Raw genomic sequence first — 22,447 nt, 5'->3', positions numbered from 1 at the left:
CAAGAAGCCTAGTCCATATTTCTTTTTAACTAACCAATTTTGAAATGGCTTAGTGTTGCAATTATACATGTAACAGTGGTTGAGATCTGTGGTGGTTTCATCCTCCTCCAGCCCACATGGATGGACAGAAAGATAGTGTAACCTCTTCAACAAAATTTTTCAGGGTTCTTTGCATTCTGAGGATAAACTTCTATTAGGGAAATAATTAATCTGTATTTTAATGAATTTTTAATGAATTTTATTAGTTTGACACTGAGAATCCAAAAATGAAGCCTTACAAAATGAGTCAGAATTAGAAAATGTTTTCCTCTAGCATCAAAACTGATAAAGTAAATTTCAGCCTAATAGCTTGCTTTCACTCTGTCAGTAATGCTGTTACTAACAATCTGAAGAGGAAAACCTGGTCTGTGAATGAAATTACAGTATTTTACTTCAAATAATTACAGTATTCCCTTATTATTAAGAGATCAATGTTATTAAGACAGCATTTTTTAAGACTTCCCTTGGGACAAAATTTTTTATGTTTTTTGGATTGTTTTGTTTAACAAAGCAAAAGTTATATTAAGACAAATACAATTTATCTGTATGGGTTATGATCTCAGTAATAGTGAGAATGGTACAAATAGTCTATATATACTAGCATATATCGATATGCTAATAGCAGTATGCTGAAAATCATGTGTGTAGGTGTCACTGAACCCAATCTTTGACAATACATTTTGTCAAAGTCAAACTCATAATCTATTCTTAATTCTTTTTTAAAGCTTCTTTTTAAAAATAATCCCAATTACAACCTCTTCTGAAGAGGAAGAAGTCTACAAAGGCAAGACATATGGAGTGAATGCAGATTAATACAGCTATTGTATATTTCTGAGTCATCTGACCACAAAGAATACTGCCATCTAACAACAAAGAAATCTAAAGATACACGGATAATGCACAGTCTCGCTTTATTTCTCATGTATAAGTCTTTACCTGATGTTCAGCCATCTGGCTCTCTGGACTTTTGGCTGGTTCCAGACTCTCATTCAGTTTCATCTCAGTAGTCTCCATTTTTGTAGATATAGACTGTAGCGTGTCCTGATATTTCTGTTGACGCTCAAGAGCTTCATAAAGTGTGCGCTGCTTTTCACTTATCTGAAGGGAAATAAGAGGTATAAATACTAGCCTCTGATGAAAAACTGCAGAATTTTAGAGGTTGGCAGGAACCTCTAGAAATCATGTAGTCCAAGGTCCCTCCTAAAGCAAGTTTCCCTGGAAAAGCTTGCACAGAAATGTGTTCAGGAGGTTTTTGAATATCTCCAGTGAAGAAGACTTCACAACGTCTCTGGGCAGCCTGCTCCAGTGCTCTATAAATTCCATAGTAAAGAACTTTTTTTCTAACGTTCAAATGGAACTGTTCCAAAAAAATTGAAAAAAACTTGGCCCACCCATTTAACTCTCACCCTCAACATATTTATAAGCATTGATAAGATCTTCCCTCAGCCTTCTTTTCTCCAAGCTAAACAGTTCCAAGTCACTCTGCCCTTTCTCGCAAGGGAGATGCTCCAGTCCCATGCTCATCTTTGAAGCCCTCCACTGGACTTTCTCTAGCATTTCCCCATCTTTCTTGAATAGGAACCGAGTCTAGAACTGAACTCCAGATGTGGCTTCATCAACCTCCTTCAACCTGCTGGCCACAGTCTTTCTTAATAAACGCCAGTATAATGTTGGCCTTCTTGGCCACAAGGGCACACTGCGCACTCATGGATTTTCTTTCTCTTCTGCTTCATACGTCTCTAGGCTTATGAGACCAAAAAGACTTGCACAGTCAGTTTTCGAAAGTATATACTATAAAGAAAACCAACCGCATTAAAATTATTTATCTGTTTAAACACCATCAGTCAAATTCTGTGACTGAAAAAAGCTGCTTTACTCAAGAGGAAAACCTTATGGACATTCTCAGGCATTCTAGATTTTATGCACTCAAACATATGCATGCATACCACTTCATAGAGCTAAAGTTCTTAATATTCTATAATAGCTACTGTGCCTTTGTAAAGAGTTAAGATTTATAGCACGTAATCAAAAGTTGAGCCATTTTGATACAATACCACCTGACTATACTACACTATCATGCAAAACTGTATTAAGCTGACTCAGTATTTGGATGAATTGGATGTTTATGCCAACATTTTCAGTATGATTTAAGTACCATTTTAGGTTATGGAACATAGTCTGAAAACAGCTAGCATTTCTAAAAGCACCTATCAATATTAATGACTTATTTTTTCTTAATGGAGGCCCATACTGCACAGGCTTTCAAAGAAAAAACAAAGACAGTGTAATACAGTCTTGCAACTGACAACTCTTGTTGCCCCACAAAAAGTCAAGAACTTCAGAAGAAAATACTAGCTAGGCAAGTTCATTATATTTTATTCCTCACAAGTAAGCCAATTGTTTTAAGCCCTCCAGATGCAGACTTACCACATTCTTCAGTGTTTCCCAAGAACGCTGCAAATCATCCAGTTTGGCACTAGCAGCTGATTCTAAGCCTGGTTCATAAAACTCTTGGGTGGCTGAAGTGCTGGGCTGAATTTTAGCAGCTTCTGTTTGCAACTGTTCAGCAGATAGGGCTTGGTAATATGCAATGTCCTACAAGCATGAAGCATATAATTGCACTTTCGAAATGAAAGACAATGTATAACAACATCCCATACTGATTCATTACATATGTGCAGAAATCAAGTCACTCCTCAGGCACAGTCACTTTCTTGGGCTCTCCTAACTGAATCTTGTGCAGAGCACAAAGAATGTCACCTGCCCCAGAAAACAGAATGTCATCCAACAGCTGCATAGGTATGTTTTTTCATTTTCTCCCCTTCTCTGGAAAATGAAAAGATGTGAGCTCAGGTCATCTGCGTCCTTGATGGACATTTTTACAATTGAACTGCTGTAGAAGCACTGTTGTTTATAAGGGAAGGCAGCTGCCATGACTGAGAAAGACAACTCTACCTTATGACTCTGCCTTTTCAAAGACTCTCCAGAGAACCATAAGACCCAAGAACGGACTGTCTAAATCTGTTTAATGAGGTATCTCTTCACAAACATATTGAGAATCTAGAGAAATTAGATGAAGGCTTTAGTGATATCCAGGAGACAACAAAGAATAGGTAACAAAGAATAGGTTACCTATTCTTACACATAACGCAATATTCAGGACATTGAGCTCAGAGTTTTTGACTCTGACCGTAAATGACCTTTGCAAGTCATGGCTGCATCACTGCAGGCAACTCCTCTACTGGTTTACAGTTACTGTACAGTCCCCACCTAGTCTTCTCTAGAGACAAAAAGCCAACCAAGCTGTGCTTCTGGGATGGCATGTAGAATAAGTGGCTAAAAGGGAAAAATAACCTCTTTACCTATCTTTTCAACTACTTTTTAGAGTGTATAACATGACTGTTTTCATAAAGGTTTTTATGCTGACGGCATGAATCCAAATTTTCTCACACACAGTTGATTTGGTCTCTCCCAGAAAGGTCACAAATCTCATCCTTCCTTCATGAAAATTAGTCAATGTACAGTATTCAAGCTTCTTGGTCAGGATGCAGGGGCAAAGGATGCATGCAGATTTCAAAAGATATTTAATAAGGGCTGGTGCAAACCAGGTGAGTTTTCATAATGGGAGGAGGAAGAATGATTAAGTAGTCTATGTACAAGGAGAAATGAAGATATTTAACAGGTGACCCAATGCTGAAGACTTGAATCACAGGACCAGCTGTAGACTCCAAGGCTTTGTGCCAAGAACATCATGTTTTTCAGTTTGATTGCTCTACATCACATATCTGGAAAACAAGCTTTTTAAGATGTGCTAAGTTTTAATCAATTTTATCTTGGGTAAGTGTGAGAAATGTTAGCCCCAACAGATTCTCCTTCAGTGTTGTAGCAGAGATGAAGGGCCTGATTTTACTATGCATTAGAATAATTAGAATGTACTGCATCAAAGGACTGTTGCCTATTGCTGAAACACTCTATAGCATGAAATCCTCAGCTTTTTAGAAGTTTATGCTTTTTTCTTTTCAGTTGTTCTCTTCAGTTGTTTTAGAGAAGTGTCAGTATGAACATAACAACCCAGGCAACTGTTACTTTACAACAGTGACAATCTATCACTTTCTTGTATTACATGCTTTTGTTTTACTTTGATTCCACACATAGGATCAATATTCTCAATATTTGGTGCTTGTTTTGTATTTTTGTGGTTTGTTAGCAATGCAAAAGTAATGCATAATTATTTAAATTCAGAAAACCTACATTTTATCCTTAGGAGGTAATGGAGATACTAGAAAGCTTTGGTGGAAGATTGTACAAAAATTGTGAGGGATTAAATTAGAACAGTCTTAAAAACTCACTTCCCTCCACTCCAAGGAAAACAAAATAAATAAAACATTTCATAAGGGCTCTATATTTTTCCCCCAAAATTAAACAAATGAAATTCTTTACTTTCCAGAGTTCCTCTTTACATATTTTTTTATGGCAATTTACAGATAATATTCCTGTGAGAAATTATTTCACTTACTACTGTCAAAAAATTTTCCAAATTAGTTTTGCAGAGGTTATTTTTACTGAATATTTCTTAATTTATATTTAAGCTTCCAATTCACTCTCCTCTACAATTACTATTATTACTACAAATGCTTCTTTTTATTATTATTTTATAAGCCTTCTTTCATGAGGTCTCCCTAATCATCCATTATGATCAGCACTGACTATTTCATAGTTTCTTTTTCTTTAATCTCACATGCATGGTAACCTAACTATTTTGTAAGTAAACCACAGCATTTTGGAATGTTCTTCCTCAGGTTGCCTAGTAAATGAAGTTCATTTCATCATTAACCACACTGAAGAAATCTTCATCTCTAAGTTTTTGTTGTTGATGTTGTTGTTTTTTATTATTATTACTATAACATCAGAAAATTTCTCTTTTCTGAAGATCTTCTATGTGAAATTCTGCCCATGTAAATCACAGGTCTTAAAACTTGTGTTTCAGTGTCAGGCCATGATACAACATATTTTCAGTGGATTTTCCTTATTATTTGAGTTACTGAAGTTTTTCATTTGCTTTATTTCATTTTCACATAAATGTAATGTACTGAGAATGGATTTGTTTATTGGGAAGTACGCTGCTCCTGGCTCTCACTGATTAATACTGTCTTGATATTTTCTTGGTATGGAAATATACAGCTGCCTTTCTACTGTAAGTAAACATTACTGGGAAATTTCTGACTATCTGAAGTAACAGAAAAAGCCTTCTGATGCATCATTTAACATTTTTTATTATGTCTTTGAAGAATGGCACCTTTATTTCTATCTTCCCTTAAAATTATTTTTTATACCAATTAATGAAAACGAATCAGTTAAATTTAGCAGCTTTTAAAGTACCATATATATGTAATGGATATTAATGTAGGGAATTATTGGGCAATTTGCTCAAACTTTTCTCAACCTACTCAGCAATGCAGAACTATACTACTGTACCGTTAAAGTCTGCAGGAGTCAATTTTGGAACCAGCCATAGATGCAAGAAACAAGCAACCACAATACTTTAAACATTTTGAATTGAGTGAGCCAGTAACTGTTCCTAATTTATAAATTTCAGCTTATTATTATATGTGTTCTTTCATGTGCATGGTACTCAGCGTGCTGGTTCATCACTCCCATTTCAACTGATGCTGATGTACACTTGTTCCTAGTAGAAGCGTCAGAGTCCTTCGTTTTAGTATAAAATGCAATTTAAGTGATTTCACTCATCTTTCTCATTACTACTTAAAATAGGCTGTCACTGAAATTATGAACAATACATGAAAAGAATACGTGAAAGTTAATACTTGAAATGGTATTAAGTGGAAAGCACCAAAGCTACAATGACTGTGGTACTATAAGATAGATGAAAATGGACACGATGAAATGTTTTATTGTTGAAAATTCAGTGTTTCTCAAGATGCAAGATTCCACTGTGTACTGCTATGATCATATAAAATAAAGTAAAAATAGAAAATAGTAGTGACATAGAAGAGATTGGTAAATTTAATGTAGATTTATTTAAAAAACAGAGAATATCTGTTATGGTGAGCTTACACATTTTAAATTCAGAAGTCAATATTTGAATAAAGTTTGAGCTAGAACCTGAAGGTTCAGTTAAGTTAGGTATAAGGAACTGAGGCTCAGTCTCTATAGTTAAATATTCTTTCATGGGATTGAATAAACTTCCACAGAATGGAACCATGCATATCTCTGACATAAAAGCTGAACGAATGCAAAAAGAGAGGTACCTGATTAACAGAAGCATCTGTATTAGCCACAGGTGAGGGAGAGCGACAGGCAGGTGGAGAGGAGATCTCACTGTTGGTTCCCTCCTCCCCAGACTCCTCAGTGACAGGGGAGAGGAGCGTGTGACAGCGACCAGCAGTCATCTGCCACAGGAAAAGCAAACCCCAGAGCACAGGAAGAAAATTGGTTACCTCATCTTAGGTTTACTTAGACTGAGATCAAAGCAAGAAAAATAACATACATTTGGAATTAACTCTGGTATTTAGTCATCACTTGTGCTCTTAACATTTGCCAGGTAAAACTGTGGTGAATCCATGGTTTTATTTACTTGTTGTACCTTAGTATGAACATGCTCTCCTGTAACCTAATGAATTTAAAAGGAAATGTATAGCCAGCAGCTTAATAATAACAAGTTAAGGTTTGTCTAGATGTCTTCTAATACAGTCAGGGATGCATATTGAAATATTATGGAGAGCTACAAAATAAAGCAGTATTGGTCTCAGTACCCAGGCCTGGTTAGAACAACAAGAATTAGACTTAAAATATAAAAAACATATAATCCAATAGTAACTTGTGCTTTCTTCTTTCCTAGTGCTGTTATACAGTGATAAACCCTGAAATCTGCACTCAGTTTTCACTTAGGCCAAACCCTCAGTGACATCAGCAATACGTTTGTAATGAGACCCAACAAGAAACAGAGAAAACAGTTTAATTCAAGCATGAGGCCTATGCAATACCCACCTAGTTTTAATTTCCACACACTTGCATAAGAATACAGCAGCATACTGTTGAGTACCACATCAACATTTTAATAAAGGAGCATTAAAAATACAGTCTGTAAAATACACACACTGCAGCATGTTATGAAATAATGTTTTTTCTGCCTTTATCTTTTTCCTGCAACTCAGTAGTTTATCAGTGTTTGTTCTCACATGCTGACAGTGAAGAAAAAGTAATATATTTGCATCTTATTACAACTGCCACTGGTACTTCAATGAGTCTCAAAAACCCATATAAAGCAAAATACAGAAAGAGGAAGCTGAAGTTTGCCACAGCTCAGCCATTTCAAAAGCAAAATACAGATGTGAACTGTGACAACTTGCTACACAGAAGCGTTGCAATCATGCAAAGACAAATTGCTAGGATAAACAGCACTGTGACCAATTCCTTCCTTACCATAACCACTGAGGGATGTGCAGGGTGTGCCGGGAGAAGGTCTGAATCCAGCTCCTCCATTCCTTCAGAAAGCCCCTCCACTTCTGTCACTGTCAGAAGCATAGTGGCATGTTTCGCTTTCATCGTTAGCATCTTGCACTTTGAATTCAAAGAAGCAATTTGTTCCTGGTATCCTTTGATCTTCTGCGCCAGCTCCTGAGGAAACATTTTATCCCTTATGCAGAAGCAGCCAATACAGACTACAGGACTAGCAGCATTTCAGCTTCTGTGGAGCTTCCCCTCCTAGCCCAGCCAATAAAATCATAGCACTGCCTCTCAGAAACCCTGCATATGCAGCAGCACTATCTGAAAAGCAGGATGTTGATTGTGGAGGGAACAAGTCAGGCTGCATCTCACTGCACAGCTAAAGCACAAAGCAGAGAGCTTAGAAGTGAAACCGGAAAAGTACTGTGAAACCCTCTGTGTGATCACTGCAGAAGTGAAGGACACCTCATACTTGCATCCAGCCTGAATTGAGCACAAATTCTGTATGCTTCATTTTACAGAAAAGGGGAATATCTACCCCTTGTTCTTTTCTACTTTTTTTGAAATCTGTTTGTGTTTATCTAATGGAGATGAAGCTTTTCCACATATTGCATGCCTTGAAAATGAGGTCATACGGGAACCAGAACTGTAAAATTGCATTGTTCAGCTCTCAGCAGAAAGAACAAATAGTTGAAACAATAACTCACAGAGCTTAACAAGATCAAATGTAATATGAACAGTAAGTCAGATAATAAGATAAAATGCAGACTGAATTATTTATGCTAGTGTTCAAATATATTTTATTTTGGTTTTGCTTATGTCTTCGGAGTTAAAAACTTTAAAAAGCATTGGTGAATCTTGCTTAAAGTGAGATTTTAAAATATTATTTATCATGGCTATTAAATGGTCAATCTAGTGGTGAAATAGTCACAATAAGTTTACTCAGAGAAGAGATATGGAAATGAATGGCTTGTATTATCTCATGCCCTGTATTGCTGCCTAGTTCAGTGTCTGATTTCAAGGAATTAAACACATTTATTTCAAAAAATAAATAGCAATAGCTACATAGAATCTATGATTCTATTGTATGATTCAGTGACTTTTCACATTTATGCTAAAGCTATTTGTCCTGCCTCCCTGGAGACTTAATAATTTGATAGAATTTTTATTTGTAAAGTAAAATATACATTTCTTCATGCTTGCCTGTTAATTTAGCCTGCTTTAAAATTTTTACCCAATTAAAGCTTTCAAGGAAAAATAGCAACAGAAGTTGCAAGATCTATCATAATAATAAATGCATAATATAAGCTGAAATATGAAATATAAGCTAATATAAGCTTTAACAATCAATTCATAAATATCTTAAAAAAAAAAAAAAAAAGGAAAGAAAAGAAAAGAAAAAGAAAAAGAAAAAAAAAGACCCCCACTTCAGGCAAGTAGAACAGAAAGATTATTCTGGTTAGAAAACATCTTCAGTAAATCATCTCCTCAGAGTCACAGTGCAGAACTACCCCAGTGAAAAATGCACTATTAGAAGGTGGATGCACTGCAAAGAATGCTGATGATGCTTTCTGTCTGGGAATCAATGCTACCTGGTCACTGTCATGTCAGCAACAAGAGGAGCTCCTTTGGAGTTTCACAGTTCACAGCTGGAGACTAAGCAAAGCATAAAGCAGACAACTAGATCAGTTGAAAGAGAAACTGCAATCAAATCAAGCCATAGCTTTTAAATCTAGCAGCTGGAGTACAGTTATCTGCTCTGTTTGGCAAGTACTAGTCATTCACTAATGTTCAATGAATGACACATCTCAGGGACACACAAGTGGGAAATGTATTATAATTCAAAATATTCAATACAATAACATATCACATTAATGTCTAATATGCTGAGCATCTAACATACCTCCTACAATTGAATAAAAGGAAAAAAATAAAAGATGCAAAAATGTGATTGCAAAAAATATAAAGTAACCTATATAGGCAATTTTTTGTATGGTAATGTATATCCATTAAAGTCAAGAGTATCGCGGAATCACAGAATGGCCAGGGTTGGAAGGGACCTCAAGAGTCATGAATCTCCAACCCCCCTGCCACATGCAGGGACACCAACCTTTCCATTTTACACTAGACCAGGCTGCCCAGGGCCCCATCCAATCTGGCCTTGAACACCTCCAGGGATGGGGCATCCACAGCCTCTCTGGGCAGCCTGTTCCAGCACCTCACCACTCTCTGTAAAGAACTTTCCCCCTAACATCCAACCTAAATCTTCCCTCCCTCAGCTTAAAACCATTTCTCCTTGTCCTGCTGCTGTCTACCCTTTCAAAGAGCTGAATCCCCTCCTGTTTGGAGGCTCCCTTTAGGTACTGAAAGGCTGCAATGAGGTCACCCCGCAGCCTTCTTTTCTCCAGGCTGAACAAGCCCAGCTCCCTCAGCCTGTCTTCATAGGGGAGGTGCTCCAGTCCCCTGATCATCTTTGTGGCTCTCCTCTGGACCCTCTCCAACAGCTCCCTGTCTTTCTTGTACTGGGGGCTCCAGACCTGGACACAGTATTCCAGATGGGGCCTCACAAGAGCAGAGTAGAGGGGGACAATCACCTCCCTGTGCCTGCTGGCCACCCCTCTTCTGATGGAGCCCAGGACACCATTTGCTTTCTGAGCTGCAAGTGCACGCTGCTGGCTCATGTTCAGCTTTTCAACCATCAGGACTCCAGGTCTTTCTCTGCAGGGCTGCTCTCAAGGACCTCTCCTTCCAGTCTGTATGGATGCCCAGGATTCCTCCGGCCCAAGTGCAAATCCTTGCACTTTGCTGTGTTGAACCTCATCAGGTTCACCCAGGCCCACCTTCCTAGCCTGTAGAGGTCCCTCTGAATGGCATCCCTTCCTTCTACCATGTCAACCACACCACTCAGCTTGGTGTTGTCACCAAACTTGCTGAGGGTGCACTCGATTCCATCATCAATGTCATTGACGACGATGTTAAAGAGCACCAGTTCCAAGACAGACTCCAGGGGATGCTGCTCATTACCAGCCTCCACCTGGATATAGAACCATTGATGACCACCCTCTGTTTGGGGCCTTTCAACCAATTTCTTATCCATCGAGAGGTCCACCCAGCAAATCTGTTGTAGGCAATGCAACACAAACCCACACCCCTCCAATTTGGAGATAAGGATGTGGTGGAGAACCATGTCAAAGGACTCGCTCTAGTCCAGGTAAATGACATTGGTCACCTTTACCTTGTCCACCAATGCCGTCACTCCATCATAGAAAGCCACCAGATTGGTTAAGCATAAGTATGGAGATACTTATCCATATTCTTTTCTGAAATTCTGATGAAACTGGGTATGGTAAGCTTAGTTACAGAGTTTAACTGCTGTTACATAAATACACAACAGTATAAGCTTTCTAGACAACTGTGTATGTTCCTTTAACTTCCATCCTCCTATTTTCATCCTAAACATAGGTCCTACAAATATCCCTTTACGTTTTTGCTCATGCAGGTTTCAACAGGGAATCTCATAACTAAAATCTTCTTAAAACAACAAGACAAGTAACAGGCACCTAGACAGACCTTCCCATTAAAGTCATGTAATAACATAGAATCCCCTTCTGTAACAGTGCGCTTTCCTACAACTACTTAGCAGACAAAATATTTAAACAAATCCATATCTTAGTCTCTTACAAGTGCGAAACCTTTCCCCCTCTCTCTCCATTTCTTCTATTTATTTTTTATGGGAAACCACTCTGCATTTATAGTAAGCTACTTCTATAAGAACTTATAAAATAAGAATTTATAATAGAAAATGAGCAATACATACAACATTAGGCTACATTACATAATACTACAAGAAGGTTTTAATTAAAAGGTAAAGAAATTGTGCCATCTGCTGTCAAAAGTGATATACAGATATATTTGACTCATTTGCCATCCATAGAAATAAACAAAAGGTAGGAGCAAGGAAGTGGGGTTGAGAAGCCCCCATGACAGCACAGCAGTGAAGGCTCCATGGAGGCTGTTTTGACTCATTTGAGCACTTAAGATCAATAAGTTTGAAGACAGAATTAGTAACTACATGGGACAAAACTCCCCCCAAGCCAACTAGCTAAGAAGCCTTTGGAGTGTCTCTTGCACAGTATTCCACCAGATTTACTTGTGTTTGCTGTGATTCGGGTACCTTGGTGTCTTTGTTAATGGGATGGAAATAAGTAATTGCTAATTCAGTAGCATTAACAGAGAGTGCTCCTCAGTCAAGTACGTATGGTAACTGCCTCTTAATTACATAATGCTTTAGTGCCTGGAGATTAGGATACATTTGACTGAATAAACAAATGAATACTCCAGACTGTACTAACAGCATGACTTTCCTATTGAGTATTAGTTTACCTGTTCGGAGAGCCTTTAAGAATGCCTGAAAAACTACTCAGCTATCTAATTAAACTTACTTATGAAAAGTATTGGGGCCAGTGAGTTGCCAATGAGCGCATGTTGTTATGGCTTTCCTACCTCATGACGTGAAATCTGGTTCTGGAGTTCCTGGATGTTGCTGGTTGCTACTGGCTTGTCTTGGATCTCACGATGGGCACTCTCTATCATTTGCTGTAAATGTTTCATCTCTTGCTCGTATTGCTCATACTGAACCACAGCTTCCTAGAGAGGGGAAAAAAGATTTGAGCGTCTACACACACACAAAAAAGGGTTTATTTATGCCAAGCATGACTAATATCCCTTCTGAAGTGAAGCAAACTTACACGTAAAAGGCACATCTGGATAAGTACAGCAGGAATCAAGTCAGGAAAACATCAGTCCACTAAGATATATGGTAAACCGCAATGAATTCAACTGTTTAATTTAACTGCTTCCAGAAAATAGTTAGATGCATTATTTTTTAAGATATTCAATACTGGGTTGAATCTTCAGATTCCCATAAATATCTGCAGTAAGAATACACACCAACAGATAGCACTGCCTAGTCACCTAGTCTGACAGTTTTGCTATAGCACTTCCTCACATAAGGCCTTCTTCTATGAAGTGAAAGATTACATGAATTACTTAGATTTCACAGAATTGCAGAAAATACAGCCAGGAAAAGATTCTGAAGATGGATTCAGACCATTATCCTATCAGTGTGGTGTAGCTTCTTTCCACCATAGACTTAGTAGAAGCTCATCTGCTGATGAAACAGGGTATGGTAAATACAAGGAAATTGGATTTTAATTGATTGTGCCATTTCATACCAAAATATGTAAAAATATTTCCAAAGTACATTATACTAAACTTTCTTTCCTGCTAGCTAGTGATAGAAAAATACATTGCAAACTCATGCAGAAAGATTCAAGCTAGAGAGCAATAAAGGCTTCTGATCACTGTGGATACTTAAGCATAAGGAAGATTATGATGTCAAATATACATTTTAAAAACATGGAGTCAGATGTGACTGAAACAAAGTGTGGAATATCTTAATGATATGACATGGGAAAAAAAGGAATGGACAGAGATATGAAAGCCTTTGTTTTCTCTGAAATTTGTAAGGCACTTTTCAAGTTACTCTGAATAATACACAGGACAAAATTATGCTTACCTGCATGATGTTGCACTGCTGGATGGCAGTGTGCTGCAAGCGGCTGGCCTCCTCCTGGAGCTGGAGTGCACTGTGACATATTGGCAGGCTGGTGACCACCTCTTCAGGAATCCTCAGAGCACTTTGACAGACTTGGACTGCATGAACCTTTGGCTTCAGTGATTCCATTTCAGACAAGAGATGCTAGAAAAAGTCAGTTCCACAAATAAGATACTTTTGCAGAACACCCATCTGATGCAGCAAACAACAAATGATGAATTCACAGGCTAAAACAATGCATAATTATTTTATTTATTTATAATTAAATACAATCAAGGTACATTAGGGAATTATTCATATATAAGATTCTTTTAAAATATTAATAAAATATTAAGTATTAATAAATCAAAAGGCCTAAATAATAGGCATAAAGGTAAATAATGAAATAGAATATTCAATCCTATTTCAAGGTGTCTATGCACAATAACATTTCTGTTAACATATTTGAAAAATAACTATACGAATTCCACAAATCTGTATAGGAGTAATATACAGAGGAGATTTAGATTAGATGTCGGGGGAAGTTTTTCACTGAGAGAGTGATGAGGCACTGGTACAGCCTGCCCATAGAAGCTGTGGATGTCCTGCTATTCTGTGATTCTATGCATGACCTTCAGAGAGAGCACAACAGCCTTGAGAGGTGAGTCCATGTGAACCTCGTGAAGTTCAACAACGTCAAGTACAAGGTTTTGAAACTGTGTTGGGTCATAGAATCATAGAATCACCAAGGTTGGAAAAGACGTAAAAGATCATCCAGTCCAACCATTCACCTATTCCCAATAGCTCCCAAAATCCAAAGCATGAATGCAGGTGGGGCAATAAATGGATTGAGAGTAGATCTGAGGATAAGGACTTGGTGGTTCTGATGAATGAAGAACTAAACACAAGCCAGCAGTGCGTGCTTGCAGACTAGAAAGCCAACTGCATCCTAGGCTGCACCAAAAGATGTGTGACCTGCAGGCTAAGGGATAAGAATCTCCCTTCTACTCAGCTCTTGTGAGATCCTAAATGGAGTACTGCATTCAGCTTCTAGAAAAAGAAAGACATGGACATCTTAGAGTACACGCAGAGAAGGGTCAAAAAGGTGATCAAACAGCCAGAGCACCGATCCTATGAAGACAGGCTGAAAGAGCTGGACTTGTTCAGCCAGAAGAGAAAGCTTCTCTATGTCAGGGAAGACCTTACAGCAGCTTTCCAGGACTTAAGGTAGCCTACAGGAGAGATGGGAAGGGACTCTTTACAAGGTGGTAGGACAAAGGGTTTTAAACTGAAAGAGGGTAGGTTTAGATCAGACAGTAGAAATTATTCATTATGGGGATGGTGAAGCGATAGGACAGGTTGCACAGAGAAACTGTGGATGTCTCATTCCCTAGAAGTGTATGATGAAAGGTTGGATGGGACTTTGAGCAATATGATCTGGTGGAAGGCGTCCCTTCCAATGGCAGGGAGACTGGAACTAGATGATGTTTAAGGTCCCTCATTCTATGATTTGAAAATCATTCTATGATTCCATTCCTTATTCATTTGGCTGTAATTTGGGGATAGAATATGAAACAATTACCCACAAAAAGAAGCACCAACACCACAAACAGTCTTACCAACATTCAGTATTCTTCGTGCAACCTCGTGCTACTAAAGAGCTAATTTTGAGACCCTGCACTTTTACCTGTCTGTGAGACAGTTGCTCTTTCAAGCTCAAACGCCCAAGCTCTGGAGAGGTCAGGGTGGCTTGGGCTTGCTCCAGAGCAGCCTGCAAGGCTCTCAGCTCAACTTCAAACTTCTTCATGTCCTGTAACAACAACAAATTTGTGAATGATTTCATGAATCTGAAAAAAAAAAAGTCACTATAAATATATATCTGTCTGGATTTTATAGTTGTGTTCCTTATTACCTTGTCAAATCTAAGTCATAATTTTGAAAAGGAAAACTGTTGCAAGTATTATGAGAGTGTGGAAAAATAGGTTTCACAGCAAGAGCTACTATTTAAAGTACTTCATCTTTCAAACTCAGTATGTATGTCACAAAGCTGATTTCAGAGTCATAATCCTAAAAAGGAGATCAAGATGTCCTCTAGTCCCCTTCCCAAAATAAGACAGAAGAGGACAGAATTGGGCTATCTTTTCAGGCCTTTGCATTCTTAAAAACACTGGCAGCAGTGTCTGTGTCTCTACAGATAACATATTCCAGTGATCCAGTACTGTTATTCTGTAGATTTCTTTCTACAATGCTTTGACATGAAGCTATCTACTACTGCGATTTCTGTCCTCTACTTATTAACAACAGATAGGAACAAATAATTTTTAACCTCTCTGAATACTTCATATGTCGTATTTCTCTTTCAGTGCATTTTTTCTTGCAAATTTATATTTGTCTCACTATCATTACTGTACTCTGTTCATGTGCAAAACTAGACATAGTTGAAACCATGCTCGTGATTGATAGGTAGAAAAGAACCACTTCACATGTCCTGACAATTATATTCTTTTTTTTTTCTTTTTTTTTTTCCATATTTATTTTTTCATACTGACTGGATTATTTTACAAAAACATTCACTTATTTTTCTATGATCTACATTATTAAATTCAAGATCTTTCTACAGGATACCTGTAGCCAGTAATCCCTCATTCAGATACACAAATAATTTTTTCTTCCTATCTAAAGGTAACAATTTGCTTTATCCCTGTTGAATGGGAGCCTAAATTTTTTCAGGTGTCCCATGTACATTTGGTGTTATCTAATCAAATTCAAAGTTATGGTCTCTAAAACACCATCCAACTTATTAATAAAAATATTAACTACTAACAGCCCAAAGGAGAACCTGAAAGATACTACTTCACATATCCCATCTTTAGGGGAACCATTGGTAATTACAAACCAGGAAAATTTCTAAATATCTTTACACCTACCTACTTGATACATTTTCAACTACGTAAGCTTATCAACTGCTAACAACAACAACTTGTGAAACATTATTAAAATCAAGATATATGACACATTGTATATTTATCTATGTCTACTACCTTCATGTTAAATGTGATTCTTTTAATATGATTTTCTTTCTTTGCAAATCTATGTTGACTTCTACTCATTTCATATTTTCATGTAACAGCTTACACATATTCAATTATTCTGATATTTCTCTAAGAACTGAAGTTAGCAAGTTTCATTCTACTCTTCTTATTTGTGTGCTTACTCAATGGGAAAAAAAAAAAAAAAACCTTCAGCCCAGAGGAAGGAGGTGATACTTTCATTAGAAAGCATTGATCTCTCCAAGCAACCACTAGTACTGAGACCCCACTTCCTAAGATGAGAGTGAACATTTCTTGCTGATGAAATTAGAGAAAAATTTAATTCTAAAAATCCTCTACGTTCTCTCTTTTTGCTTCCACACAGCTTTATTTATTTTTTTTTTTTTCCATTTAATTGAACTGCTTCTTATATCAACCTCATATTTTCTTTTTCCATCTTTATCCTTCTGAGGGTGGGGAATGAGAGAACGGAGTGGTGGGCCTTAGCTGTTGATCTGTTCTTAAATCACTACAGTGCTATATCCTATTAAATACTGTGAAATAAGGAAAAAAAAATAAATCAGTATTAGTTGTGATCATCCTAATTATTGATGATATTCTCAGCAGCCAGGTATTATTTTCCTATTTCGTTGTGTTGAACTGCATCAGTCAACAGCAAAAGGAATCCTAAAAATATACTATACTAAAAAACAAACAAACAAACAAACAACTAAATTATTTTGTCAATTAAAAACAACAACAACAACAACAAAAAAGTAAAATTTAACACCCAAAAGGAAAGAGTAAATAGAAAACTCTTCTCTGCTTTTCTCTGTATCTTGCACCTGTCTATAATGCCCTCATACATGACACATGTATAACACACATTTACATTAACAACAAACACATACGGAAGAGTGCCAAACAAATATCAAGGACACAGAAAAGCATGTTATTGCATTTTCTTAGAGCCATAGGTCTCACAATATAGAGTTCCTCTCAGGTTCAGTACTGATCTGAATTAACAGAAGACAGGCTTTATGTATTTTCTAAGTGGAAAATAAAAGGTGCATCATAAATGTCAACACAGACATATTCATCTCAATTCAAATATCTAAACACAGGTGCTCAGCTCCTTTTGAGAAATGCAATGGTCCCCAATACATCCAAGCAGAAGGGGCAGATGTAACATGACCTACAGAAATCTGCTCTCTACCTGAAGCAGTAGCGAAAACAAAGGCAGAATGCTCAACAGCATCACAAGTGGTGCAAGATACATACTTTTAAATAGAACTGACAGATAAGGTGCTAGTACTCCCAAAACCACAATGCTCTTAAGCACACACAAACCTAGCTGTCAGCCAATATTGGAAAAAAAGTGCTTTTGCATACCTTGGCAGCATCTTGCAGATTTGGTAGCCGCACTTTGATGATTTGTTGCAATTCTTCTGTCCTACGTCCCAGTTCTAGCACTTGGTGAGACATTCCTTCAGTTAAATAGACACTGGCCAGATACTCAATCCTTTCACTCATGACCTCAAGATCATCATTGATCTCCCCAGACTCTTCAAGCATAGTCTAGATAAAGATGTAATCAGAATGTCACAGTTGAACTACAGATTGGGTCTACCTCTTAGCAAATTCTTACCCTGCAAACTCCTCAATTTAGACACATCCGTAAACATGATTGTGTTCTATCAATTTATTGTAGAGCTTAGACAATAAGCTTAATTCTGAGTGAATTTTTAAGTGCTTCAGGGAAACAAAAGTATGAGTCTCAAAGTTTCAGCAACTGAACTTATCAACACATTTATTTTAGTATTTTGCTTGCTATACATACTTGTCTGTAAAACATAATATACATTAGCTATGAACATGATTTTCTGGAAGTCTGATATACCTAGTAGAAAGCAACTGGGAAGAAAAAAAATTAATCAGTTGGATGTCAATCTGGGATCATTTGGTGTGAAAATGTGTAGATGTGAACAAAGGCTATCCAAACTTAGCTTAAAATGGGAGAAGAAAAAAAACCAAAAAACTGAAAACTGTATTTAGATAAATTAGAATTTATAATAAGCAAGAGGATCATACGAAGAAAAGATTTATTATGATCTTTCTTAAAACAAGTATTAGTTGCAATAAGGTATTTAATGTGATAACATCTCACTGGCTAGACAAAACATTCAATCAAAAGCTCCCACGAAGACAATGTGCTTGAGTAAACAAAGAAATTACTTGAACCACATAGTTTTATTCAACAAAGTATCCTTATTTCAGTCTTCAAAGTAATTATACAGAAGAACTCGATCATCTTTTTTTCGACTTGGAGGACAAGTTTTGGAGGACAAATCAGAGATCAGAGTAACATAAATTTTTACTTTTTTTTTTTTTTTCCTGAAGGAAAAGAAGAAAAGGTATAGAAGATGAACAGTAAGATCTTCTATACGCTTCCATTAAATGTCATAGTTAGTACAATCACCTGGTAGGCTTTAAACTGATCACGAAGCTGAGAGGAAGAATTCCACGTTATGTTACCATGCACTAGGATATTTGCTTTCTCAATCCATTTCAGTATGAACTCCAGCATCTCGTTGTATTCTTCCAAATGTGAAGTAGCCTGGATATAGAAGAAAAAATTCACCTGTTATGTCTAGGATGTAATTCTGTACAATTCTTATAGAATGACAGATGTATTTATTTCATTTACTCTTTTTGACGTTGGGGATAATTTTAATAACTTTTAATTACTGCTGAATATGAACCAACCAAATCTGTATTTATGAAGTTGAAAAAGGTTTGCTTTTAGTAGTGAGATTATCTATTTTAAAGGAAAAATGGCACAACAAAAACTCAACTCCCTGAATCAGAATGCACTGATACTCATCCACATCACTAGAGTGTATGCTTCCTGCACACATTTCAGCCTCACACATAAGTTTGAAAATACTTTGTCTCAGCTTGTGGCTCACTTGCAAGCCTCTTTTGCGTCATCCTTCTCCTTCTTTTTGTCTTACCATGCAGCTCCCCAAATAACTTTTATTTAAAGCATGCTTCATCCACCCAGGCTGTCATATTTCCAAAAAAAGAGAAGTTGCACTTGTTTTGAAGAACAGGACAAAAGATGCTCTGCTCTAATTCATCTAATTTATGTTTAGCAACTACCTGTAGTTCTAAAAGGATTAATTTCTCTTATTTTCAGGTATTTGTTCTGCATGAGGAATGGACCGCATTAAACAATAATTCTGCATTTGCATGCAATGTTTGCTTTGACTTTTTAATTTTTTTTAATGGGAAGCAGATTTCTTGGTGTTGAACAAAAATATCCTAACAGTTAAATCCCTTCATCAAGAATCTCTGATTGAATTCATACACTGATAATAATTTTCTATCTGTTTTTATATCAAGTTTTCAGAAGTAACTGAAGCTCACTCATGCATGCAGAAGAGAGAACTCAAAAATTATCAAGGTATTAATGGTAGAATCATACAAATTCCCTTTCTTTGCTTTTATCTAGACTATTTTTGGATAGTGACGTTTAGCAAAAGTGCATAAAGGATTCCAGGTACAGAACCCTGAGGACAGCAGGGAAAAAAAAATCTTTGTGAACATTAAGTGGAGAAAGATAATGTATTATCAGGGCCTTGGTATCTAGACTTTTCACTGTATGTACTAATAATATTCTCCCTCTACAGATAGTGATCAAAATAAAACTTTTTCTTTTCCTTTGCAAGGAAGCAAACATAATTAACAGTGATAAGACAGAGGCCCTGAAAAGTGTAATAGTATATTATTTCCTGACATGTTGCTATTGGTAGGAAGAACTAAAATTTTTTCAGGGCACCAGAGGAACCAATCATCAGATGCTTCATGTTAGATGTTAAATCAGCACCATATAGAGTTATTCCACCCTCCTTATTTGAGAGAGGAACCAATCTGTTCCTCTCTGCTGTGTTATACAAGCCCTGAATAAAAATAGGCAGATGTGCCAAGGAATGTATCTTCTTACATAACTAAGGGAAAATACATGAGAACTTCTTAATGCGCTTTTTGCTTCCCAAAGAAATGACAGTGAAGAAGTTAGATCATACCTGACTGAGCTTGGTTGCTCTGTATTCAGCCTGCCGTATGGTCTGTTGGTGTAGTGCAGTGAGTTTCCCTATTCTGTTAGCCAGCTGCTTAGCCAGGGGTATGTTCTGTTCTGAAAACTCCTGGACTGATGCATCTAATTCCAGTAACTTTAAATTACAGCTGTCCAACTCTTCACCAAGGATCTAGATAGAATAAACAAGAAAATAAGTGAGACAGGAAGCTTTCTTGTTGATTACTTCTAGTCCAACATGCAACTCTTACAGCCTGCCCTAAATTTCCATGATTTATTTCATCTTTATTCTGGCTACAAATCAACAACAACTCTCTAAGCAGGAAGGCAGAGCAGCAGGGTTTTTGGTCATCTCTTAAATGGATGACACTAGTTTTTCTTCTCTGACTGGGCTGAAAAAGTAACTATTTTCCCTAATCTATCAAAAGACTGAGTCACTTCAGAGAGATGTCAACTGTTCTTGGACAAAGTGAATGGTTATGTTGCCATGACAAAGATTTTTGTTTATTTGAAAGGGACTTGTTACACTTACAAACTCAGAAATTAGTAATTACTCAAGAATGCATTATGAAAACTTTAGTGCTTTCATAGCTTGATCCAGACAAAGGTGCAGTCTGGATCAAGACAGACCATTTCAATAGAAACAGATTTTTAAATCAGATTTTCCTACCATAATTACAAAGTTTCTGTAAGTGTTAAAAAATAAATCTAAACTGTTATCTATAGTTCTCAAACTGATAAAATGCTTAATGGCTATTGTTTCTTGCGGTGTTGAGTTTTTGTCTTTCATTTTATGCCTAAGGTATTAATGATTCATCATTTTTGTAAAGTAATTCTCATCAAACACTTCACAATTATTCTTAGAAATATAAATTGCAATCATCAGGCAATAACCGATTCAGAACTGAACACTGATCTAGCCACAAGTGCTTTTAACTCATCTGGTTAGGACTATCCTGACAGAGACACGTTAGATTCAATTTATGATCAATTATTTGATCATTTGATATTTGTGATAAATAACTATTATTTCACTAATACCACCACACTTTAAAAACATTACTATCTATGTGTAGACATGAAGATAGTTGTAAATCTACACATCTAAATACAATAACATACATATTTCAGACAGGCATAACTTTATGTCTCTATATATCTAGAATAAAGAATTTCTACTTTGCTTGAAAGTGAGAGACAGATATATTTGATTTGGATCATACGGATTTAAAATATTGTATTTTACTTTTCACAACCACTTTCAATTTTAATACAAAAAAATATTTATTACTGTGACCAAAGCCAACCCAATCTCAGAAATATCAGCTGAAAGCTATTGTGGAGTTACAGAAACTTTACTAAATCTGTGGTGACACAGGGCTTTTGTCTGTGCCATATTGGAAAACACATTTAATTGGTCTTCTGTTAGAAGACTAAGGGTTTACCAGTTTTAACGGAATGTAGTTCAGTGACATGTTCTAGAAACCAAATAACACTTAGATGATGTTGCTAATAACCTATGAAAACAAACAGGTAATTTATGACACACCAGGCATACCAAGTCTTCCCCTATTTGGTATGCCTTACCTACTTTCACACAGTAATTTAGACAAGCTTATCTTCAACTAGCTGACAGACAAGCAAAAACAAAAAAAGTCATAGCCAGTTCCCCTGCCCCATCTCCCTCTTATCTCCCCCTCCAAAAAAAAAAAAAAAAAAGGAAACAGAAAAAATAAAATTCAAGATAAAGTTTTACTTTCATACAACAATCCTACTTGGCCATTATACCTTAGTAGAGATGAGTTTTTATGACTGTAGTGCATAACTAAAATTCAGAACACCCAGAAAAATAACATAATTCTTTGTATTTCCCCTTAACTGCTTCCCCTTAACTGTTTGTATTTCCCCTTAACTGCTCCAGTAGTACTTCACTTCATGAGTACACTAGATTGCATGAGATTAACTACTGACTAAGTGAAATTCTATTTTTCAGCTGTAAAGATGGAATGAAAAGAATTGTCTTTTAGGAGTAGGTTGGAAGCCCTCTTGGACTTCTTCAGATTGCAATCATGTGCTTTATTTAGAGAAAATTGCATGCTCGTTTACTCTCAAATACCCCCTCCATTATCTTGTGATAGTTGTAGTTGTAGTTTCTAGTTGTACCCTGTATGGGCTGGTTTGCAAAGGATATTTCTATACATTCCATTGAACTACATT

The 22,447-nt window shown here is 36.7% G+C and overlaps 1 protein-coding gene across 1 annotated transcript in view; it reads right to left on the bottom strand.

The window, feature by feature from the left end:
• Positions 1–22,447, bottom strand: part of SYNE1 (spectrin repeat containing nuclear envelope protein 1) — a 274,529-nt gene that overhangs the window by 88,377 nt on the left and 163,705 nt on the right. The window contains exons 83-92 of the mRNA XM_042812608.1: positions 20,220–20,402; positions 18,611–18,748; positions 17,524–17,709; positions 14,790–14,912; positions 13,085–13,267; positions 12,010–12,153; positions 7,483–7,677; positions 6,309–6,449; positions 2,467–2,634; positions 976–1,137 (exon numbers count right to left, since the gene is read on the bottom strand). Of these exons, the coding sequence (XP_042668542.1) occupies positions 976–1,137; positions 2,467–2,634; positions 6,309–6,449; positions 7,483–7,677; positions 12,010–12,153; positions 13,085–13,267; positions 14,790–14,912; positions 17,524–17,709; positions 18,611–18,748; positions 20,220–20,402 (1,623 nt within the window). The remainder of the gene's footprint in view (positions 1–975; positions 1,138–2,466; positions 2,635–6,308; positions 6,450–7,482; positions 7,678–12,009; positions 12,154–13,084; positions 13,268–14,789; positions 14,913–17,523; positions 17,710–18,610; positions 18,749–20,219; positions 20,403–22,447) is intronic.

The sequence above is a fragment of the Centrocercus urophasianus genome, unplaced genomic scaffold (assembly GCF_019232065.1).
Source record: "Centrocercus urophasianus isolate 14NV4802_14NV808 unplaced genomic scaffold, USGS_Curo_1.0 seq_10, whole genome shotgun sequence".
Taxonomy (NCBI): domain Eukaryota; kingdom Metazoa; phylum Chordata; class Aves; order Galliformes; family Phasianidae; genus Centrocercus; species Centrocercus urophasianus.
This window is presented reverse-complemented; position numbering and strand designations above follow the sequence as displayed.